Source organism: Pelodiscus sinensis, chromosome 23 (genome assembly GCF_052426305.1).
Source record: "Pelodiscus sinensis isolate ZL-2025 chromosome 23, ASM5242630v1, whole genome shotgun sequence".
Lineage (NCBI taxonomy): Eukaryota > Metazoa > Chordata > Testudines > Trionychidae > Pelodiscus > Pelodiscus sinensis.
In genome coordinates, this window is record NC_143074.1 from 14,804,153 (window position 1) to 14,828,362 (window position 24,210).

The window sequence follows — 24,210 nt, forward strand, 5'->3', positions numbered from 1 at the left end:
CAGATTCTGTTTTTGTTTATACAATTAATTCCTAAGCAATTTTGCCTTCAGGCTTTCATGCTTTAATAGAACACTGCAATATTTAGGGTGCAAATACTGCTGGAAAGTTTTAGAAAAACTGTTTCAATTGGGATGATAGGCTTTGATTGACTTTAGCAAAGCTTTTGATACTGTCTTCCCATGGCATTCTTGCAAGCAAGTTAAGGAAGTATGGATTGGATAAATGGACTGTAAAGTGGATAGAAAGTTGGCTAGATTGTTGTGCTCAATGGGTAGTGATCAATGGCTCGATGTCTGGTTGGCTGTTGGTGTCAAGTGGAGGGCTGCAAGGGTCAGTTCTAGGGCAGGTCTTGTCCAACATCTTTATTAATGACCTGGAGGAGGGGATGGATTGCACCCTGAGCAAGTTCACGGATGACACTAAACTGGGATAGATATGCTGGAGGGTAGGGATAGGGTCCAGAGTGACCTCAACAAATTGGAGGATTGGGCCAAAAGAAATCTGATGAGGTTCAACAAAGACAAGTGCGGAGTCCAGTCCTGCAGAGTCCAGCCCTTGGAACAAAAAAATCCCAAGCACTGTTACAGGCTGGGGACTGGCTGGCTAAGCAGCAGTTTGGCAGAAAAGGACCTGGGGGTTACAGTGGATGAGAAGCTGGATATGAGTCAACAGTGTGCCCTTGTAGCCAAGAAGGCTAATGGCATATTATGGTGCATTAAGAGGAGCATTTCCAGCAGATCTGGAGAAGTGATTATTCTCCTTTATTCAGCACTGGTGAGGCCACATCTGGAGTATTGTGTCCAATTTTGAGCCCCCCATTACGGTAAGGATGTGGACGCATTAGAGAAAATCCACCGGAGGGCAACAAAAATGATTATGGGGCTGGAGCACTTGACTTATGAGGAGAGACTGAATGATTTGGGTTTATTTAGTCTACAGAAGAGAAGAGTGCGGGGGGATTTGATAGCATCTTTTAGCTACCTAAAGAGGAGGTTCTAAAGAAGATGGAGAGAGGCTGTTCTCAGTAGTGACAGATGACAGAATGAGGAGCAATGGTCTCAAGTTACAGTGGGGGGGAGGGGAAGGGTGTGTGTTCTAGATTGGATATTAGGGGAAAAAAATTTATTGGGATGGGTTCCCTAGGGAGGTGGTGGAATATCCATTCCTACAGGTTGGTAAGTCCCGGCTTGACAAAGCCCTGGCTGGGATGATTTAGTTGGGATTGGTCCTGCTTTGGGCAGGAGGCTGGACTCAATGACCTCCTGAGGTGTCTTCCAACCGTAGGATTCTGTCATTTTTCAGAACTGTATTTGAAAGAAACTAATTTAAGATGAGATTTGATACAACCAGTAGGTCCTTAAATACACATGAAAAGCAGGGGGACTGTGCTGCTTTAGCACTTGACAAGGAATGGTGCGTGGCTGTGTACTTGAGCCACAGCAGTAATGCAGCAATCCTAGCTTGGCTAGCAAACTTTTTTTTATTTTTTGTTTGTCTTAAGTGTTGGATCTTAGTCTTGTTCCTTTTCATGGCAGTTCCACAATAAAAGTAATGCCTTGTGTTTATTTAGGATCCAGTCCTGAAATCACTTATATGCATCAGTAACTTGAGTAGGGTCATTGATTTCAATGGGTTTGCAGGATTGGGGGTCTCAGTCTATATGGTCTTTGGGGCAGTGTTTGTCACTTGCTATGTAAGTGTGCAGTGGGGCCCTTTTGTGAATGGGGCCTCTGGTTGCTAGTGTAATCTAAATAACGATGATGGGATTATAACCTCCTGCATAAAATCTCATGCACTGAGGAGGGCATCTTGACTCCCAGTACCAGCTTTGGCTTCTCATTTAGTTTGAATGGAAAGGCAACTGAATGACTAGTGGTAGTGTCCTGTGCGTCCTGGCCACTGTGGGGAGTGACATGGGGCTCAAAATGGGCTATTCATTTCTCCTTAGTCAGAAGGATGCTGGTAGCATTGAAGGTCTCAGTAGGAGAGCGGTGTGGGCAAAGAAAAGAAAGTGGAATGATCTGTAGGGCTCTCTAAGGAAGATAGTAGCTGAAATACTATACAGAGCGGAGCACAATAGTGAGAGTAGAGTGGGGAGTTCATCTGGGAAATACAATCACAAGGTGCTCACAGCTCATATGTGCAATGTTCTTGCAAGTAACTCAAGCTAGCTGCTTTATAACATGCACTAAGCTTGTCTGGTGCAGAATTTAATCTAGCCTTCTTTTTGCCCTCCCTCCCCCACCAGCTGCTTCTGAATTTCATGCACAGGATGTCTCTGCTGGTTACCTAGAAGAGGAAACCACAGCCACAGCAGTAGCTGCCCAAAACAGCAGTGAGGAGGAGCTTAGAGAAGCCACATCCCCAGCACATGAGTTCAACAAATATCAGAAATCACTTCCTCCAAGATTTCAGAGGCAGCAACAGCAGCAGGTATGAGGCCTTGACAGCTCCCCCCATCCCTTCCTGGCACACTTTCTCTCTTCACTGCACACCCTCATCAAATACTGTTTATTCGTGGCCAAATCTTATGCTCAGCATCTAGTAACCAGACTTTGTGCTAGAGAGGTCTAGAGGGGGGAAAACAGGAATCTTCCTCCTAGGTTTGCTCTTCAATATGCTCAGACACAAGAATGCCCTACAGATCTGTTCCTGTGGAGGCTGCGCACACCTTTCATGCCCTTGTTCATAGTGTCCAAGATTATAAGGCTGGAAGGGACCACTGTGATCATCTAGTTCTAGTCTGACATCATAAGAACATAACATAAGAACATAAGAACGGCCGTACTGGGTCAGACCAAAGGTCCATCTAGCCCAGTATCCTGTCTACCGACAGTGGCCAGCACCAGGTGCCCCAGAGAGGGTGGACCGAAGACAATGATCAAGCGATTTGTCTCCTGCCATCCCTCTCCAGCCTCTGACAAACAGAGGCCAAGGACACCATTTTATCCCCATAAATCCTGCATAATGCAATCGATTGATAGGGCCCTACCAAATTCATGGCCATGCAAAACACGTCATGGACCCTGGTCTTCTCCCATGAAGTCTAAAAAAATTTGAGTCAAGCTTGACCACTTAGTAGAAATCTTGTTTTAATTGTTTTGGTTTTGTAACATTTTGAAGGCTTTTTTCCAGAATATAAAATTCCTTGTGTGTGTAGTTTCTACCTGGACTTCTGGCAGATGTCAAATCAGATAAAGACCTGTCATATTCCTTTATTGTGGATTGTATCCTGCCCTTTCAGAATAATGGAATGGTATGGCCTCATGGTTGCTTAATTTCTCAGAATAATACATAGGAAATTGTATAAGATTTTAATAGCTTTTTAACTGAGCTTCCTTTGTAATGTAATCTCGCTGGTTAATAAGCTTTAGTATTAGTATCTATGTGCACTAAATATCAAATGATCATATTTCATCCAGTGAGAAACAGCATTTTCAATATTTGAACCAGATTAATAAATTATGTTTGACAGGAAAATTCAGTTAAAAAATCTCCTGAGTTTGAGATGTGTTGGGAGAATGAAATGTAACGTTGTGATCTTGCAGCACCAGGAGTACGTGTGAGAAAAAGAGAGCAATTCAATGGCAGCTAATGTATATACATCTAAAGAAGCACAGGCTGTTCCTTATCAAATCTGGTAGTGTGCTGTCCATATCTCCTACCCAAGGGAAAAGGATGCCACATTCTTCGATTCTTTGGAGTTTATAATGCAAGCTTGTATGCAAGCTGGCCTAGAGCAAAGAAAATATATTAATGACTTACGTTGTGCTTTATTCAGATGCTCAAGGTCTGTGTTAACCTGTGTCATTGTTCTGCCTATCCAGGAGCAGCTGTACAAGATGCAGCACTGGCAGCAACAGCAGGTTTATCCTCCACCATCCCATTCCCACCCTCAGCGTACGTTCTACCCGCCACACCCTCAGATGCTTGGCTTTGATCCTCGCTGGATGATGATGCCATCCTACATGGACCCTCGTATGGCTCAGAGCCGCACCCCAGTCGATTTTTACCCTTCGTCCCTTCATCCTTCAGGTAGAGTGGGGGTTTGGTGCTTTTGTACGCTCTGATGCTATCCTGACTCAGTTTCTGGACTGTATCTGTAGCTCTTTTCCTGGAACTTGGATTCACGAGAGTGAGAGTTGATGCGCCCTTTACCTTCAATAACCTGAAAGGACAAGAAGCAATGGGCTTAAACTGCAGCAAGGGAGATTTAGGTTGGACACTAAGAAAAACTTCCTAACTGTCAGGGTGGTTTAACACTGGAATAAATTGTCTAGGGAGGTTGTAGAATCTCCATCTCTGGAGATATTTAAGAGCAGGTTGAATAGACATCAGTCAGGGATGATCTAAATGGTGCTTGGTCCTGCCATGAAGGCAGAGGACCGGATTTAATGATCTTTCAAGGTCCCTTTCAGTTCTAGTATTCTATGAACTCTGTGAAAAAATTAATTGCGAAGAGCAAGCTACATTCTTTTGGGTTCTGACAAGTCCTTAGGTGTATAATGCACTAGTCACTTTCCTAAGGATTCAGGCCACCAACGAGTGGTATGCCAGACAGGAGGGTGGGTTTTTGGCTATTGGGATGCAGGGTAGGACCCTTGGAAGGAGAATCTATCCCAGCTTGCTTTGCCTTCTTCATTACCAGCCTTACCTTGGCTCAGACTTCTCATTCTTGCTCTCTGTGATGACTCTCTCCAGGGATTGGGAAAAGTCTAAAGGGCGGTAGAGGCTGATGAACAGGCATCACTAAAAGTTAGGGTGGGATCGGGAATGCTTAAGCATACCCATGCATCTAGTCATGTGCTGCCTGAGGGTTCGCATTTCATAGCAGGAAGATACTCCACCTGTTCCCCACTGGAAGGGGGAGAGAGAGGTCATGGTGTGGTGGAGAATTAAAGGAAGGAGTGGACTGGAGATGGTTTTATTCTCACAAGACCTTTTTAGTTTTCCTAAAGAAAGGCAGGACAAGCCAAAAAGTCCTGCCCCAGGTTATATGCCCCTAGTATTTGTTAATCCTGCTATTAATCTGCCAGAGATGGCCATGTAAACAGCAGGATGAGTAAACCAGTGCCTTATGTTTGTGGTGTTTGTGCATTTCTTATCCCCACTCTATGCTCTTTGCTCCCAAGCCAGTGAAGTTCTGTATTACTATGCTTAGGTTTGGCTATGAAAGCTGCCCTAAATAGTAGCCCTGAGGATTCTGCTTCCCTTTCATTTTGCGGCGGTCGCTTTCCTTTTTATATATCTCCTGGTCTTAATTTCCTTTTTAAAAGAAGGTTTCCAAGGGTGCATTCTTCCACCATCCTGGAGGTAGGGAGAGATGACTTGTCCTACGGTTGTAAATTGCTGCTTGGCTGTGAATCTGTAGCATTGCAGCTTGAATTTTCTCTTCTCGTTAGGAATTATGAAGCCCATGATTCAGCGGGACTCCATCAATGGGAACGGCTGTAGGTCTGAAGAGCAGAACTGTCAGCCATCAGTGCAACCAGAAAGGAAAGCTGCCTCTATGGACCCTGCCCCAGTGTGGGGACAGGAAAGCTATGCATCTCTGCAGAGCAAAGGGTACCCACTGCCACATCAAAAACAGACTGAGAACATGACGATGGAGGGACTGCATACCAGGTGAGGGCAAAACCATACCATCTTGCCATGCATACTGTACTGGGAGCTTCTCTTTGCTTGAAGGAGTGGACTTGGGGTATACCCATAAGACTTCTTCAAAGAACAGAAGAAGATATTTTTGGTCACCTGTGTTCCCAGGAGTGCTCGTAGTGTGTAGTGACAGACTAAAATGCCACTGAGTTCTTGCATATAAGAACATTACATTCAATTTGAGCACTCAAAGCTTTATACGTTTAAAAAACTAGAGAGAGTCTAACTCTTTCTCTTTGGGAATCTTACTTCTCTGCTATGCAGCTTTGCAGGTGCTCCCTTGTGGGGAGAGGCAGTTTTTATTCATGTAGACAGCTGTCAAAAATTGTGGTTAACTCATGGGTGTTTCTCTCTTTTTATTTTATTTCATTTTTAATCAGTCGTCCTTACTGCTCTGAGGACTCTGAATCAGACTGCTAATTTTGAAATCACTACAGTGATCAGAGGCTGAATCCACATTCAGTGCCTGACTCTCTTATTTTTATTTTCTGTTCAGAAACCATTTATTTTTGTTCATCGGCTCTGCCTGACTGGGTATTATAGACTGGGGCCATGGCAGATCAATAAATCAAGCCCTCAAATATTTTATAGGCTAATTGAGTCATGATTGATAGTAGATGACAACGTTTGTTTGTTTGTTTTATTTGTTTATGCATGCATGCTGTGTGTGGCCTGGGCACCTGGAGCTGTGGTTTAATCACATAGACTGACTGACTGACTGACTTGGTTCTGGTTCCTTTTTAGGAGTGACAGCTCTTACTCTGCCTCATCGGGAAGGTCAGAGGGCATAAATGCCCAGCGCGATCTCTTTGAGGAGAGAGGGGATGAGTACTTAAACACTTTTGACAAGAAAGCCCAAGCTGACTTTGACAGCAGTATATCTTCTCAAAGAATAGGCCAGGATCTTTTGTTTCAGCACCAGGAGTCCGTGCAGGAGGCATGCGTTTCTGGTGCTCGCCATGCAAGCTTACGGTGTTCTCCCTTAGAGTCTGACTTGATACAATCTGATAAAAAATCTGAGTACAATGGCTGGGACATCAACCACCATCAGAAAAACTCAGAGGCTGCAGCAGAGGCGGATGAAGAAGTGCCTAGGGGTGAGCAGTCGTTCAGTGCTGACCCATGGAAGAAAGAAGGCTCTGCCACTAAACAGCCTGCTGAAGAGACAGATTGGGTCCCCGAGAACAGAAACACCAATAATCAGCAGCAGGAGCAAATGGGGAGGACACGGAGATCTGGCCCAATTAAAAAACCAGTTCTGAAAGCCCTCAAGGTTGAGGAAAAGGAGAAAGAGCAGGAAAAGATTAAACTGGAAGGAGAAGAGATCTCACACCCAGCAAAAGAGAAGACACCTGTATATAAGTTGGACAATGATTCAGAAGATTCATCAGCCTTACTGAACTCCACTCATTACCTGCTGGATGAAAAGGGTTCTTCCCAAGTCAGCTTCACCCAAGATACTGAGAAATCTCAGGAGGAAGAGGAGGAGGAGGAGGAGGAGGAAGAGGAGGAGAAGGCTGAGAGAGCATGGGAGAATAAGCCACCCAGAGAGTCTAATGACCTCCCTCCCACAAAAAGAAACAACTGGATCTTTATTGATGAGGAACAAGCCTTTGGTGGGAGAGGCCGAGGAAGAGGCAGAGGCTTCAGAGAGTTCACTTTCAGAGGCCGTGGCACTGCTGTTGGTGGCAGGGGGGTTTATAACAACCAAAGAAGCAGCAGAGGACGTGGTCTCCGAGAGTTCAGTCAGCTGGAAGACTTCTCAAGGGGCAAGCCCAGACGCCGGATTGCCAGTGAGACACATAGTGAGGGGTCTGAATATGAGGAGCTTCCCAAGCGACGCCGGCAGAGGGGTTCTGAAAACAGTAATGAAAGCTCCCTCCTGGAGAGGGAGGAGAGTGACCCGAAGAAGGGAGACTTCAAAGATTCTTGGAGGTCCAATAAAATCTACTCTGATGATCACAGCAGCCTTGATGCCAAGGTAAGGGGCCCAAGAGCCTTTGGGAGGTCGCTGCCCCCACGACTGAGCAACTCTGGGTATGGGCGAAGAGGCTTTGTGGCAAAGGAGCCTTCCCAGTGGCAGGGCAGAAGTGGGGGAACCATGTGGCAGGAGTACACCCACTGCCCGCTGCCGGACACGTTTGGGATCAGGCGACAGTCTGACAAGGATTATATCCAAGATTCTTACAAGCACACAGACTCCTTCACTGGCAGGGGTTTTGAGGAGAATCACATTGACAACAGAAGGCACTTGTTCCAGGAGGATTACGCTGCAGACCAAGAGAACATAGAAAACAGGCCATTCAGGAGGCGGCGTCCCCCTCGTCAAGACAAGCCCCCCCGATTCAGGCGCCTGAGACAAGAGAGAGAATCTGTGGGCCAGTGGAACCCTGAGGAAGGTGGAGCTAGCCTGTTGCCCAGCCAATGGCCGGGGAGACCCAAGCTGACCACGGTGGAGAAGAATGTCTCTAGCAGGAGGTCTCCTGAGCTGTCCTATCAGAACTCGTCAGACCATGCCAATGAGGAGTGGGAGACCGCATCCGAAAGCAGCGACTTCAGTGAGCGGCGGGAGAGGCACGACGGAGTCTTGGAGAGCGAAGTGCCGCTGGACAGCAGCCTTGCCGGTGCCAGCTTGGGAGAGAAGAGAGAGCTGGCAAAGAGGAGTTTCTCGAGCCAGAGGCCCCTTGTGGACAGGCAGAGCCGCAAGGCAGAACCAGCAGGGTTTGGGGAGCATTTGGTAAGAGCCAGTGGAGGAGCTGCTTCCCGGTACGAGAGCCAGCAGAATGGAATGCCAATGAAAAGCAAAAGGTAAACTCAAAGTCTGACATACCACATGTGCCCTATGTCACCACGTGTGCATGTATCCTGGTAGCAAACGACTTGCAAGCAAGAAGGGGTTGACTCATGCAGAGATGTTGGCTGTGCTTCCTTTCATCACACACATGACTTGTAGCACCACTTACATGTAAATACCTTTGAGCCTGCTGTAGCTCTGATGCCTAGGCTAGAACTCTACCTGTGGGGGGAGCTCAGGCTTGTCTTGGTTTCAGAAAAGTGGTTGGTCATGACTGGAGCTGCCAGCCTTCTTTAACCTGTGTAAATCCTATGGTGCAACAGCAGATCAGGTTTGTGCACCCCCATCAATTCAAGTGCTAAGAGGGCTGAGACATCTTTGTCATCGACTCCAAACTCTCCAATCCTCCGCTGGTGAATTCCAGCTGGGGTACGGCCTGGCGGTGGTGGAAAGTTTGGAAGACTTGTTTCCTCAGTAATGACCTGATTGGATTGCAGAGTTTAAATGTCATTTATTTCAGTCGATTTCTCTACTTCAAAGCTTTTCTAGGTCCACAGCAGTGGCTGTGGTTTGTGCAGGGTGGTGAGTTCCCAGGTCTAGCTGTACTTTCAAAACCCTTGTTGCTGCTTGGCGATAGGGGATAGGCAGCGCTCCTTTCACAGAAACGAGTGCTGCATGTTATGGGCCTGCTGGTAAGAATACTCCTGTGAATACTTATTTGGGCTTAAAACCAAACTCTACTGGGGATTAGGAGGTTTCTTGCACCTTCTTCTCAAACATCTAGTGGTGGCCATCAGCGTTCCATATAAGCTGAGCACTTGTGCACCCTGTCAGGAGTGATTCAGATGCTGTGCAGCTGATCAGCAGTGCACCCACAGCTAGGTTTTAATTTCTTCGAAATGGTAGTGCACATGCCCATGCCTTGGTGCACCTAAAATTATTCCACACATGGACCAGATTGACCTGCAGTCTGATCCAGACTGCCATTTCCTATGTGATCTGTTTTTCTTAGCAATAGCTTTTGGAGGTACAGGCCTCTTGAAGCTTGAACTCTTAGTAGAGCTATTAAAGCTTTGAAGTAGACCAGCGGTTCTCAAACCATGACCCTATTCTGACAATTAAAATTACCACGTGACCCCTGGAGCGGGGAACCGAAGCCTGAACCCAGCCAAGCCCTACCACTCTGGGTGGGGGAACCAAAGCCAAAGCTTGAACTTTACCTGTCTGGGCAAAAGAGCCAAAGCCAAAACCTGAGTCCCGCCACAAGGGGCTTTAGCATCAACCCCAGCGAGTCTAACACCAGCTGTGGTGAGCCCATTAAAATGGGGTTGTGGCCCCCTTTGGGATCCCGACCTTCATTTTGAGACCTCCCTGAAATAGACAATGTGTGCTTTGATGACACTACCTGGTGGTTTTCTTCCCCAGTTAATTATTAGCAAGTTGCTCCTCAATAACTGCACAATGGTTTATGGAAAAATTCAACAAAAGGCACATAAGAGGGTGTGTGGTGGGAACCTGGGTGAAAACAGAATCAAGCGAAAGGGGGAAGCAAATGTATTGCTTAATATTGCTTCTTTTTAAGCCAGATTTGTTCCCATGGTGCATGCAATCCCCTGCACCTCTTCTCTTAAGCTCCCCAGTGCTCCTTGTCAGTTCTGCTCTAGGGAGCGCCATGATGGTTAGAGATGCAAAGAATTGCCCAGAAAAGTAATCTGGGAAGAGGCTTTTGGGGGGAGGGGGCCTCTGGTGTTTTTCTTTCCTACCTCCCTTCCCCTCTCAGCCCTCAATCTGACCCTGCTGGGAAATATACATTTATTGTAATGAGGATTCAAGGAAACTTTACAGCTTTTATACAAAGGTAGTAGACATTAGGAATGCGAGCAGAGAGAGAGGCCTGTAAATCTTCCTGAGAGGCAAGCTTAAGAGTACAAACCATGTGTGAAGGAGAGTACTTTTGTCACTTCACTGCAGATGTTGGTTTTTTCCATCCCATTTCCCACAGCAGTGTCCTCATAATCAGGCTTTTGCTTTGAATTTGCATCTGTATCAGTTGAGAGTGGGGGGGCAAAGTGCAGATTGCCCAGCTTGTTTAAAAATGTAGCTATGAGAAGCTAACCCATTCGTGTTTCCCTCCCCCGTGTCCTTATTGAGCCTAACCCTTTTCTCTCCTTTTCTCACAGGTCTCCAGAAGAAGGTGGGGGTCTGGGTAACACCAAAGGTGGGAGTAGCCACTCTGTTTACAGCCTAGAGAGATCATCGCGCACCAGCTCCGACAATGCTGAGGGGCCAGGTAAAAAGCAGGAAAAAGAGCCTAAATCTACAGCCCAGAGATCAAGCGACAAGGGCGAGACCATGTCACAGTTTGAGTTGAATTATGGAAGTAAGTGTCTCATTTCATTTGTTTCCTTAGGAGGGACACTATCCAGTTAAACATTGTATTAGAATGTCTTCTTTCTCTTTCTGGTAACACACACAATTCAAACTGAAGTCAATTTAAATGCCAGATTTATTCTTTTTTCTCCCATTTATTTATAACAACTGATTTCCAGTGGAAGTGCCCCCAAAATTATTATCACATTTCTGTTGGAAGTATTTGCAGAAGCTTTGAATTTTTTTCATTAAAACCTAGTTTTGAGCCACGTGTTGGTGTCCTTTTAACATTTATTCTATGGAAAGAGTTAGGGGAGTGCTTATAGAAATGTGTCTCTCTACACAGAGTTACAGTCTATCATGTCAAGAGTAAAAAATAAGCTAGTTGGTTGGAGAGACGTTGAGAAACCATAGCCATCTAATGCAGAGAAGTGCGATCTAAGCTCAGTTGAGCTCCAACCCTAGTTCTAATACTGTCTCTCTGAGGCCTTAAGCAAGTCACTTAACCTCAGGGTTAATAGTCCTTCAGGGGTGGGTTGTAAAGGTTAATCAGTTAATCATTGTATAGACTATGGGTGAAAGCACTTGAGTCACTTTTGAAAATAGGACTTAGGCTCCTAACTCTTGGGTTCTTTTGAAAATGTTACCCAGTGCTTTGTAATTCAACGTTAGAAGGCATTTCTGGGTTATTGTCTACAGTTAATGCCCTTGTTGTCATATGAAAAGCCCAGTTTTCAGCTGCTAGCCCCAGGCTGGGTTTCTCTAGGTCAGGGATAGTGTAATTCTGTTGGAGAGTAACGATGCAAGGCATTTCAGAGGAACCCTGCTGGTAGGTCTCTGCTTACTTTCCAAAGTAAACTAAAGTTGCCGTTGGCTAAGCTGTTTCACTCCTTAGCTTAGATCCCATTTGGAATACATTTTAAACCATTTTTAAACGGTAAATCTTGTTCAGATGCCATCATTGACAATCGGGTTTCAAGCACAACTGAGGAGAATGAAGTGGGCTCGCTGGCAGGAGAAGGCTTCATTGAGGTCCTCACTAAGAAGCAACGCCGCTTGCTGGAAGAAGAACGTAGGAAGAAAGAACAAGCTGCCCAGGTGAGAGTTGTGAGTACAGAGCACAGCCTGATCCCATATAAAGCTTGCAGTGATCTAAGAAGGAGAGGCGCACAAACACACTTTTGGAAAATGTTTGAGAAAGCGACAGCATGTGTGCTTGGCCTAACCCTGACAGTATTAGGCATAGAAAATATGATTTGTAGCTGTACTGGGCAGAGGAAGTTAGTCTATAAGCAACATCCTGTAGCTTTCTGACTGTTGCTATGGTGACCTTGGCTCCCAAAGCTTTTGCTGTCTGTTTCTTTTTGTAACCAGTTGCCTTTTTACTGATGCGCAGCTTGGCATGCAAATGAGTGAGCAGACTCAAGGAGAGGATGTTGTGAAAACTCTTCACACAACACTCAGTCAATCTGTGGAACTCGTTGCCAGGAGATGTTGTGAAGGCCAAAACTATAGCAGCATTAAAAAAAATTAGACAAGATCATGGAAGAGACAGGTTCATAAATGGGCCATTAGCCAAGATGGTCACATATGCAACCCCGGCCTCTGATTGCCAGACGCTGGAAGTGGGCTACAAGGGACGGATTATTCAATGATTGCCTGTTTTTCATTCCTTCTGAAGCACCTGGAATTGGTCACTGTCAGAAAACAGGATACCAACCTATCTGGAGCATAGATCTGGCACAGAGTGGTTGATCTTACTTAGATCTGGGTGGGTAATTTGGGCATTTCTTCTGCAATTTGGAAATGCTGATGAGGGAGTAGGCCAGTTTTCATCATTGGCTGAGAGTTGAACAGTCTTTCATTAAACGCATAGGTCTTAAGTCCAGATCAGAGCTTCTCCAGGTGACAGCAACCCCAGATTAAGGTTTTATATTTAGCACATGAGCAGTAACATTTTACCTGGCTACAAGTCAGCAGCAATATACACACACTGAAGGATGGTCCCAGGATTAAAATAATAATTTGTAGCCAGATCATTTTTAGGGACTTAAATGTCCTTTTCCTAGCTGCTCATTAACCACTAAGCAGTGTTCTGAGACTGGATTGCTATGGTTGAATTGTTAGTCAGGGTCTTCTGTCAGTGTAAATGATGTTCCAATGGATCCTTCTGACCTTTCCGCTACTCTGTTCTTGAGAGTGGAATATGAAGAGACAAATTTAAACTGATACACTGAAGAAAGGCTCTGAATTCTCCCATCACCATCTCTCCAGTCTCCCATTGTGGAGAGTTAGTGCATGTAGAACAAGAAACAAATACCATATGAAACTCCTTTGGTGGCACTAAATTGGGAAGAGTTGCAAACACCAGTAAGGAGAGAAATACTAAAGGGCCTTTTATGAAACATTATTGTGTTTGATTCTGTTTGTCAAAAATAATAATACCATAATACTAACCACCACTCATTGGTCCATTTGGACTAAGGATGCTAAGTATCGTGTAATTGACTAATCGAATAGTCGACACATTTTTGCATGGACTATTCGATTAGTTGATAGGGGAGTGCTGCCCCTTTGAAATGCCGCTGCAGCGTTTCAAAGCGGCAGCGCCACACAGAGCCAGGGGTCAGCTGGGGAGTCCCCAACTGATCCCAGACTCCACATGGCGCTGCCACTTTGAAATGCCACCTGTGGCATTCAAAGCAGCAGCGCTGTATGGAGCAGCTGACCCTGGGCTCCGTAGGACGCTGCTTCTTTGAAGTCTTACCCCCCTCCCCCCACTTGCTGCCTCTGTTTGATAGAGGCAGTAAAGTGCGGGGGGGGGGAGCAAATAGTCTACTAGTCCTTAATATCCCTAATTTGGATCAGGATACATTGGGTATGGTATTGTTTTAGCTTATTGTGATTAAACTCTAGAGTGAAAACTGTATGCCAAATATGATTTGTCCTGGTCAGTACTGGCTACTATTGTGTCTTGTGACTGCTTATATTACAATATTTTTCACCCTTTAATGTTATTTTCAAGTCCCTTAAAAAGAACAGAAACATGGGAATTAAGCACCAAAATGAAATATGATTCACAAAACTGCAGGCTAATGCATTTGATGGGAGAGGGGAATAATTCAAACAAAACTATGCAGTAGAAGGAAGAATCCTGGGAAGCAATAAAGCTAAAAGTGAGCAGCCCATTCCTGGAATTCTTCAATGGGAGATGGCAGCAGAAATGACAAGTGTAGTTATGGGTTCTGAATGCCCAGATGCCATGTCATAAGATGGAGAGGTGATGGCTTCTCTCAGGTGTAGTTATACCTGGAATATTAGGTGTGGTTTCGGGCATCATGTTGACCCGAAAGACATTAACAAACTAAAAAGATCTTTAATACTTTGTGTTTTTTTAGGTGGCTAGAGGAATTGATTGATGAGGAAAGATGTAGGAGTAAATTTTGCATAACTAGGCTAAGTGATGACTATTGGTGGGATGGAGGCATGAAACAACAAGTACTTGAAGATGGAATTGTTTTTAGCATAAATGGAGGTCTGACTGTCTAACTGGGAGTGGAAGGATTAAATGCAGAGGAAAAAATGTTACTGGGAAATGCTTTATGACAGTCAGATCTTTTGTGTGGTAGATTATCAAGAGGTGATACGAAACCCCTAAAATGATTAGGGGTTTGGAATGGGTCCCATATGAGGAGAGGTTAAAGCGACTGGGACTTTTCAGTTTAGAAAAGAGAAGACTGAGGGGGAATATGATAGAGGTCTATAAAATCATGAGTGGTGTGGAGAGGGCCGATAAAGAAACATTATTTATTAGTTCCCATAATAGAAGAACTAGAGGTCACCAAATGAAATGAATGGGTAGCAGGTTTAAAACTAATAAAAGAAAGTTCTTCTTCACACAGCGTGTAGTCAACCTGTGGAACTCCTTGCCAGAGGAGGCTGTGAAGGCTAGGACTATAATAGAGTTTAAAGAGAAGCTAGATAATTTCATAGAAGTTAGGTCCATAAAATGCTGTTAGCCAGGGGATAAAATGGTGTCCTTGGCCTCTGTTTGTCAGAGGCTGGAGAGAGATGGCAGGAGACAAATCGCTTGATCATTGTCTTCGGTCCACCCTCTCTGGGGCACCTGGTGCTGGCCACTGTCAGCAGACAGGATACTGGGCTAGAAGGACCTTTGGTCTGACCCAGTACGGCCGTTCTTATGTTCTTATGTAAAACTTACGGTAGTTCCTTGTCACGTTGTAAATTAGGCTAAGGAGTGAGTGTGCAATAGGGAACAATCCTGCAGTGGCAAGGAGATATGCTAGATAAACTAATAGCTGGTTCCCTCTCTAGAATCTGATTCAGTGAATTATCTCTCTCTCTCTCTCTCTTTTTTCCTACTGTGAACTGATGAATTGATTCTGCTGTGCCAAAGGACTGGGGAAGGATTAATCAAAAACCTGAGTTGGTGGTTTAATTTTTGTTGTTGTTGTTCTTGGGTTTTTTCCCCCGTCAGTCTGGCTGCTGCTGAAGCCAGTCATTCTTAATAAGCACTCTTACTAAACACTGAAGAACTCTTCTTCAGCATTCCTGCTGTGCCACCCTTGCAGGCTCTTATAGCCTCTCAGCAGCAGCTGGAGACAGGAAACAAGCCGCTGTGGCTGTCTCCCCTTCTGGTGACCCTTGCTGGGATTGTCTTGGTAAAGGCAGCCCTAAGCGTGGATAACTCCAGGGGGCATATCTGCTTCAAGAGCCAAATAAAAGCCTGGAAAATAAGCCTACCAGCAGCAGGTTAATGCAAATCAACAGTAGGTCTTATAGCCTGAACCTCTCTCTCAGGGACCAGCCAAAGGACGTGTCCTTCAGTCTCGTATCCCGCCTCGATTTGCTAAGAAGCAGAACAGTATGTGCCTGGAGCAAGGCGATGTAACTGTATCCGGAAGCAGCCTGGGCACAGAGATCTGGGAGAGCAATAGTTCAGGTATGAGAGGGTCTCCATTATTTGCCAACTTCATCGTTATGGAACTGGAATCGTGTTATGTTGAGGGAAAAGATAGGGGTGTACACATTAGGGATGTGAAAGGTTAACCAGTTCTAACTGCTGGTTCTGGTTAACCAGGGGTGTTTGGAGCAGCCCCGTCCATGTTGCAGGCAAGAGCTCCTGTGGCTGGCCCAGAGCTCCCCTGTGCACGGCGGGCTCGGTGGGGCTAAAGCAGCCCCTGTCAGCAATGGGCCCAGGTGCTTTGCAGGCAGGGGTTGCTCCAGCCATCTAGAGCAAACCCTGTTCATGACAGGCCCCCGCCCTGCCAGCCTCCCCTTTAATCAGTTAACCTGTTTAACCAGTGAAATAGGATTTTACATCCCTAGTGCGCATGTGCCCAAAGGAGAGGGGCTTCATCTACATTCCACTCTGAATCTAAAGGGGGAAGGGATCTGCAGATCTTCTAGGCTCATATGTAAAAACATTGCTGTTAAAATCATTATCATCCCTCAGCTCTGGTCATGTCACCCTCCTATTTAAATCCTTTCCCTGATTTATTTTTATACCATATCAAGTTTTAGCTTCTTGAACTTCTCTTCTAGGACCCACACAATTCTAGCCAGCCTACATCCTTGTAATTTCTGCAGCCTTCTCATCCTCTTGCTCCGTGTCCCTGAGCCTTCACCCAAACTATTTTGTTTGTACCATTCTCCTAGGGTGTGTCTAGACTACATGGCTCTGTCGACAGAGCCATGTAGATTAGGGTTGTAGGCAAAGGGAAATGAAGCGGCGATTTAAATAATTGCCGCTTCATTTAAATTAAAATGGCTGCCATGCTGTGCCAATCAGCTGTTTGGCAGCACAGCGCTGTAGTCTGGATGCTCTGCGGTCGACATCAAAGGCATTTGTCGACCTCCCCAGTATGCCTCATGAGATGATGTTTACCGGGAAGGTCGACAAATGCCTTTGAAGTCGACCGCGAAGCGTCCAGACTACAGCGCTGTGCCGCCAAACAGCTGATCGGCACAGCGCGGCAGCCATTTTAATTTAAATGAAGCAGCGATTATTTAAATCGCTGCTTCATTTCCCTTTGCCGTGTCAACAAATCTACATGGCTCTGTCGACGGAACCGTGTAGTCTAGACGTGCTCCTACTGTGCTTTTCGGCCACAAAGCCTCCCCTTTTCATCCTTCCACTTTTCCCTGAAAATCTATCATCTTTCCCTTTATACTCTTATCTGACCTCCATTGGGGTGCCATGGCTCAGACTGTCTGTCCTGGAGTGTAAACATGTTGGGGTAGTGAGTGTGTTTTTCCCTATGCTTGGGAGCAGAATTTACCTCATTATATAAATTATGTGCCTCACAGTTGATATCAAACCTTTGAAATTTGTCTCTGTTCTTACAGCCCTCTCCGTTCAGTCACCAGGCAGCGATTCCTGGAGTAAGCCTGTGAATGCCTTTAACAGCACTGAATCTAGTTCCACAGAGGTAAGGGGCACCCAATCTTTGTGTGTGTGTGTGTGTGTGTGTGTGTGTGTGTGTGTGTGTGTGTGTGTGTGTGTGTGTGTGTGTGTGTGTGTGTGTCTGAGTAGTATTCACGTACGTGGCTCAGCAGGTCTGTCAGCTCTGCTTGTGCAGTTTTAAATTGACAATTGACTACTCTGATTAAGCATGGTGCTGTTCTAAAATGGTGGGACAAATTCTGCTCTGTTGCACACAGGTGTAATCCAGAGTAACTGCCTTGTAAAATTTCATCAGAATTTCACTCCTAATTGGAGTAGAGCATGGTCCAGTATGTGGAATCATGTTTGTGTACCTCTCACCTGTGAGAAGTGTGTGGCTGTAGCTGTAATGTAGGGAGGATGCCTTTCATCACTAGAGACCGGAGTTCAAATCTGGTTTGGGTCATAAGTGAAATGAGTTTGGCAGTCTCAGCATGGTAGCCATGAGGGGCATTTTCATTGTTTTAAAGCTGCAATGGGATTGGTAATTTGGATGGTTTCTGAGTCAGGGTAGCCTAGCACTGGAATAGCAAGGGGCATTGCAGGTCAGGACTTGCTCCTTGATAGTTGTGCTTGGTAAATGGGAACGTGTTCTCGCTGTTGTTTTTCTCCCTGTGGAGTTGGGTTTGAATCTGGGGCTTTAACACATTTCGTGCTTTGCATAGCAGGGTTTTAAAGGCAGCCAGGGGGATAGTGGCATTGACTTGAGTGCGGAGTCTCGGGAATCTTCCGCTACCTCCTCTCAGCGCAGTTCTCCATATGGCACCCTCAAACCAGAGGAGATGAATGGGGCTGGCCTGGTGGACCCAAAGCCTGACTGCCAGAAGGAGCAAGTTCAGAAGCAATCTGATAAAAAGGTAATCTGGATTTGCAGCCACGCCAGAACACATAGTGACTGGTACCAGAGACCTTGTAAAATTAGGTTTATAGTTTTTCATCGCATTTTTAAGGTAGAGATCGGGTTATGCAGTCTTTGTGTCTCAGCCTCTCTGCTTTCCCATCAAGGATTCAGACCAAGGCTCAGGACAGAACAAGGAACACAAGCCCGGACCCATCGGCAATGAACGCTCCCTGAAAAACAGAAAGGGTTCGGAGGGAACGGAACGGCTGGAAGGGAATATCCCCCCTGTTAATGGGGTGGAAATTCACGTGGACTCAGTTCTTCCTGTGCCACCCATTGAATTTGGAGTAAATCCTAAAGTGAGGATTGAATTTAATTTTATCTTCTTGGTGGTTTGAAATCCCTCATGTGAGCTTGTAGAGATGCAAAAGGTGGTTTTGGCAGAAGATTACCTAGGGCAAGCTTCCAGCACATGCACTGTAGATTGCCTCGTAGATTTCATTATTGACACAAACCAGGTTCTCAAGAAGTCTTGGTAGATGTTTATTATCCTGGATGGGGTGGGAATAGTAAGGGAGAAATTAAGGCCTGTTGTCCTGTGTATGCCATCGGGGATGCCTGTCGCTGAGTATGGAGAACTATTTTGTTCTTTACTGAAAGGAAATCTTTAGTTTCTATCCTCATGATCCAGGTAAATGTTCACTAATCATGAGCAATTTACAGGGGGCCCTTGGGCCTGGATTTGAGTAGTGCTTGTTGCCTTTTTCAGGACTCTGATTTCAGTTTGCCTCCTGGTTCTGCCTCCAGTAATGCAGCAAACCCTGTTGCCAAACTGCAGGATGCCTTGGCCAGTAATGTAAGTAAATCTTAGCTATGGAAATTGAGAAAACATTGATTTGCAGTTGCTTTGATATTTAATGTTGTAGTACCCACTTGATTTACAAACAGCAGTGAAAATACAAGTGCTGTGTCTCAGATCGTGATCAGTACCTGGTTGGTTCAGACCCACACAAGCCTTTATAAGAGGTGACTCAAACACCTTTCATCAGCCTCTGTAAAGTAACAAGGCTTCTTTCAGGCAAGGCAAAGGGGTAGAGCAGGAGACAGGCAAAGGAACTTGAGAGTCCTGTTGCTGGACTTGTAAAGTTCTAACCACTGAAGTGCTTAGAGTGTTGTCTTTGCCACAGGCTTCTGCTTCCAAAGGCTCACTATCAGCCAACTAGGCCCCATGCTCATTTAGAGCTCATAATAAAATGTGTAGTTGGCTGGAACAGATTGCTAAAAGAAAATAGATTCAGAGTCCAAGATCTGCTTGTAGTTCAGTTGTGTACAGTGATTTAAATGAAGACTGCTGCTGAAACGTCTTAATTTTGTAGCCCCGTATATCTGTTGGAGGTTTGTCGTTTTCTCCTTACAAGTGTTTATATAAAACAGACTTACTCTGCTATTTACATAGGTTCACCATTGTGGAAGGAAAAACATTCTTCACGGCTGGTATTGCTGTGTACCAAATTAGCCCTGGGTGTAAGTACAAGTGCAGCTGCATGGAGATCAGGGCAATTATGCCTGCTTACACCAGGGCTACATTTGGCCCAGCATATCAGTTATGTGTTTACAGGTAGACCAGCTTTACGTTTTTACAATGTTGAGGCAACTCCATAGTCCATTTAAGAAGCTAAGAAGCAACAAAACAGGTTGGCTGCGTCTAGACTGCTTTTGCGGAAAAACTGCTTTTGCGGAAAAACTTACCAGCTGTCTACACTGGCCTCTTGAATTTCCACAAGAACACTGACTTCCTACTGTCTGAAATCAGTGCTTCTTACGGAAATACTATGCTGCTCCCATTTGGGCAAAAGTCCTTTTGCTCAAAGCTTTTGCGCAAAAGGGCCAGTGTAGACAGCTCAGATTTGTTTTGCGCAAAAAAACCCCGATCGCGAAAATGGCAATCAGGGCTTTTTTGTGGAAAAGCGCGTCTAGATTGGCACGGACGCTTTTCCGCAAAAAGCGCTTTTGCGGAAAAGCGTCTGTGCCAATCTAGATGCTCTTTTCCGCAAATGCTTTTAACGGAAAACTTTTCCATTAAAAGCATTTGTGGAAAATCATGCCAGTCTAGACGTAGCCGTTGTGTTGCTGTTACTTACATATTCCTGAGGTTCCATTTGACTTGTCTTGCATAGTTCCTGTGTTGTTGCAGATATTCTTAGTGTTCAGTATTTTGCAAATCTCATTTCAGGGAGGGTTAACTCAGTCCATTCCCATTCTGCGAAGAGACCACCATCTCCAGCGGTGCATCGGCCTGAACCCAATGTCCTTCCCCACAGCAGACCTTACTCTTAAGGTAATTAAGGCACTAACTCTGCTTGTGATTGCTTTGAAAGTATGAGCCTCTTCAGCCAAAGCAGTAAAGGGGGAGAGAACAGCCTAGATGTTTCACTGATTAGTTTCAAAGTCTGTAAGTGGCCACTTTAAAAAAAAAAAAAAAGGTGTGGGGGGGTGTATGTAATGTGAATTCAGTTCAGGGAAGAAAAGGCCATTTTGAGGCCCTGAGTCTTGAAGTCTCCTCCAACCATAGAATGGGGGGTACTCCAAGCTTATCCACTTCAACTCTACCCAGGTACGACCATTTCATAGGGTACACGAGCCAGCAATTCAGTATTCATGGCCTGTTTGATCCTTGGCACTCTGCTGTGCCTGTTAACTAGTACTAACTGCAGTGGGTTTTTTGTGATGTGGGCACTTATCCAACAGCCATCAGGTGATCACAGTTTTTAGTGATTACCAGCCTGGGCTGGATTTGAACCAGTAATCTGTAGGTGAATAGCTCCTTATCCCATCATTTACTGCCATTGAAAACACCTATAATAATTTCTTTCTCTTCTTGCTTCTATAGATGGAGTCTGCACGCAAGGCTTGGGAGAACTCTCCTAATTTACCGGAACAGAACTCTCCAGGAGGTGCTGGCTCAGGCATCCACCCTCCTTCCAGTGTCGGTGCTTCCAGTGGTGTGAGCTACAGCTCTTTTGGTGGTGTTTCTATGCCCCCTATGCCTGTGGCGTCCGTAGCACCTTCTGCATCGATTCCAGGTAACTGCCAACTGTTCAGTTCATTCCAGATTTGCAGGCAGAAATGGGCCTTAGTAAAATGTCCCATGAGAGTTGTCCTGTTGGATAATCTACTGTGTTTGTGGTTACATCTTGGATCCAAGTGATAAAAGCTTGTTGGAAAGAGCATCCTGTTTAATGAGACAGTTGAGCAGCTCATGCTTGATTGATCCTTTTAACAAAACAGGTAAGGCATTGCCTTCCCAAAACTGCCTAACCTGCCCAGCCATCTTGAAGGGGCTGGAGCCAGGCCTCACAACAGCCCAGCTGCTGGAGAAGGCTGGGACTGCATGGCAGCCCAGCTCCCCAACAGCAGCGGAAAGCTGGGGCCACACAGCAGCCCTGGTCCTCACCTGGGGTGGAGCAGGGTTTGGTTGGGGAAGGAGGAGGAGAAGGTTGTGAAGGGGCGTAATCTCAGGAAAGGGGTGTGTCTTTGAGCAGAAGAGGCGGAGCCACTCATGCTTGAATGTCAGCACCATGTGGCGCTCCCAGCTGGGAGCACTGCTTCCCAGTTCCGAGAATCCAGTCTGTCAGTTCTATGTGGTGCTCCCAGCTTGGGCTCTCAGCCCCCCTCATTGCCCTACTTGAGTTGGTGCAAGTGTTCCTGGTGAGGATGTACACCCCCAGCAGAAGGAGGGTAATTATGTGGCCCTAACACAGGTGGACTTAGGCAAGTCTCTTATAAGCAGAAAAGGCAGAACAGAAAATGTAGCCAGGATTTCTGAGTCCTGGGTTAGCGCCAGTGTTCCCTCTAAGCTGCGGGGCAGCACAGCTTCACAGGTGATTGGGGCTGATGGGAACACTGGTTAGCACCCTAAGAACTGGGCCATTCCTTTCCAGAGCAGGAGAGTGGAGATGGGCTGTACAAAGGACAGCTGCTAGTAGATGGATCTTTGGAGTGGCTAAAGTGAGGTCCACTTCCATTTAGAAAACAGACTCTTCACAGTCCAGGAACAGATGGTTTTTTTCTCATTCCTGCCTTATTTACAGTGCATACAGGATCACTCAGTGCTCCCTTCTTTGGTCCCGCATGTACGCTTAGCTTCTGAAGTAAATAGGTGCTCTGTCTCTTTGTCTCCTGCCTTTTGTTCTAGCTCCAAAGATTTGATGTCAGCAGGGCAATCCAAGCTGACTGCCTTGGCCCTTAAGAATAGTTAGTAGGTTGGACTGTACATTGTACTGTGCCTGTACCATTCTGTGTCCCTGGGATCTGCTTTGGCTGGAGTGAATAAGGTTACCTTGTCACATTCGTCTTTCCCTTTTAATTCAAATTCTAGGTAATCACATCCCACCCCTATATCTGGATGGTCACGTGTTTGCGAGTCAGCCACGTTTGGTCCCTCAGACAATACCTCAGCAGCAGAGCTACCAACAGGTAAAAAGGTTCAAGGCACTTCAGAGTTTCCCCTTATTCTTTCCTCTTTTAGTGGGCCAGCCTACTGCCAGCTGAGGGGAGCTAGATTGTGGCTCTGTTCAAAATCTATGAAAGATTCCCAGGGGATGCTACAAGCAGCTAATAGGAGATCAGGCTGACTGGCATGGGGAAGTAATACCGATTTTGGCACCCATATCCTTTGACTGGGTTTAACTGGGGTAGGGTGTGGAAAACTTTCCTTTGAATGACAGTGTGTGCCTCTTGGTAAACTTGCCAGTACTGTCCTTAGTGGAACTTGAAAATCTATTTGAGCCTCAGACCAGTTCCCTGTGGACAAGTGTCCATGGTCTCAAAATCATCAGGTTGACAGTACTAGCTGGCAGCTCTGACAGTGTCAGCAAACAGGGAGTGTTGGGTGGGCAGTGGAGAATCCCTCCAGGTAGGAGTTGAGGCACAGTGATAGAGCAACATGGGAACTGACATAGTCGCTGATGCGATGGACTTGTTCTGTACACAGAGAGCTGGAGTCCCCAGGAGAGTCAATCTGATCCTTTCTGTGAGTTCTGTCTCACATAGAGCCATTATTCACTTCCTGTTCAATCACATGACATTGGGGCATTTGGGGGGTGTTGCAGGTTGGATAACTTTTGTGGTGAAGTAACTAGCTAAAGAAAAAGCTGGTCTTTTAACACCACAGGAGGGTTTCTGGCTCCCTTAGTGTCCTTTCAATCCTTTTGTTTCCTCTGCAGGCTGCCGCTGCTCAGCAGATTCCGATTTCCCTTCACACGTCTTTACAGGCCCAAGCTCAGCTTGGTCTGAGGGGAGGCCTGCCTGTCTCCCAGTCCCAAGAGATCTACAGCTCCATACAGCCCTTCAGGTAACAGTTCCTGGTTTGTTTCTCAGTGGACAGAGCTTTCATGCTGTGATCTGCAAAATATATCCGCTGGGATGTTCTTTCCCCTTCCTCCTCTCCCTTGCTAATGTCCTACCTTTGCAATTTTCCATCCTCTTCCCTGCCCTCTTCCACGAGTGCTTGCACACTACTCCTAACAGATGTAGAAGAGAGATTGATTCTTGTGTAAATAAGTGAATGCCACGTAGACAATCAGGGAGGTGAGATTACTTCCATATATGTCATTGGTGAGCCTGTGGTTGGAATGCTTTGTCCACTTACGATGCCCACACTTCAGAAAGGGCATTGAAATACTGGGAGATGTTCAAAAAAGAGCTACAAGAATGATCCATGGGCAGGAAAAATAACACTTTAGCAAAGTGAGAAAATTCAAACTGGAAATAAGATTCAAATTTAAAAGCAGGGGTAACTAACCACTGGAACAGTTTACCTAGGGCTGTGGAAATCACCATCATTTGGTGTCTTCTTAAATCAAGATTGGATGTCTTTCTGAAAGATATGTTCTGGTTCAGCCATAAGCTTTTGGGATCATAGGAGTTAGCACGTGACATTTTGGGGACTGCATTATGTGGGGCACTAGATCAGTGTTTCTCAACCAATGGTACGAGTACCCTTAGGGGTACTCGAGAGAAGTCTGGGTGGTACATCAACACAACCGAAATTTGAAGAAAACTGAATTTTTGTTTTAAGTTTT

At 45.7% G+C, this 24,210-nt stretch overlaps 1 protein-coding gene across 8 annotated transcripts in view; it reads left to right on the top strand.

Annotated features, from left to right (window-relative positions):
- Positions 1 to 24,210, top strand: part of PRRC2B (proline rich coiled-coil 2B) — an 87,083-nt gene that overhangs the window by 44,690 nt on the left and 18,183 nt on the right. For 6 of the 8 annotated variants that reach the window (XR_001368643.3, XM_025187388.3, XM_006128379.4 and 3 more), the window contains exons 13-27: positions 2,250 to 2,434; positions 3,829 to 4,036; positions 5,404 to 5,626; positions 6,401 to 8,464; positions 10,631 to 10,830; positions 11,773 to 11,918; positions 15,642 to 15,783; positions 17,190 to 17,272; positions 17,952 to 18,143; positions 18,292 to 18,486; positions 18,897 to 18,983; positions 20,361 to 20,465; positions 21,018 to 21,210; positions 22,506 to 22,603; positions 23,353 to 23,480. Coding sequence is in view for 7 of the 8 variants with exons in the window: in XM_025187388.3 (XP_025043173.3) it covers positions 2,250 to 2,434; positions 3,829 to 4,036; positions 5,404 to 5,626; positions 6,401 to 8,464; positions 10,631 to 10,830; positions 11,773 to 11,918; positions 15,642 to 15,783; positions 17,190 to 17,272; positions 17,952 to 18,143; positions 18,292 to 18,486; positions 18,897 to 18,983; positions 20,361 to 20,465; positions 21,018 to 21,210; positions 22,506 to 22,603; positions 23,353 to 23,480 (4,249 nt within the window). In the remaining variant the exon portion in view is untranslated. The remainder of the gene's footprint in view (positions 1 to 2,249; positions 2,435 to 3,828; positions 4,037 to 5,403; positions 5,627 to 6,400; positions 8,465 to 10,630; positions 10,831 to 11,772; positions 11,919 to 15,641; positions 15,784 to 17,189; positions 17,273 to 17,951; positions 18,144 to 18,291; positions 18,487 to 18,896; positions 18,984 to 20,360; positions 20,466 to 21,017; positions 21,211 to 22,505; positions 22,604 to 23,352; positions 23,481 to 24,210) is intronic. The other 2 variants (XM_006128377.4, XM_006128383.4) reach the window with 2 other exon arrangements.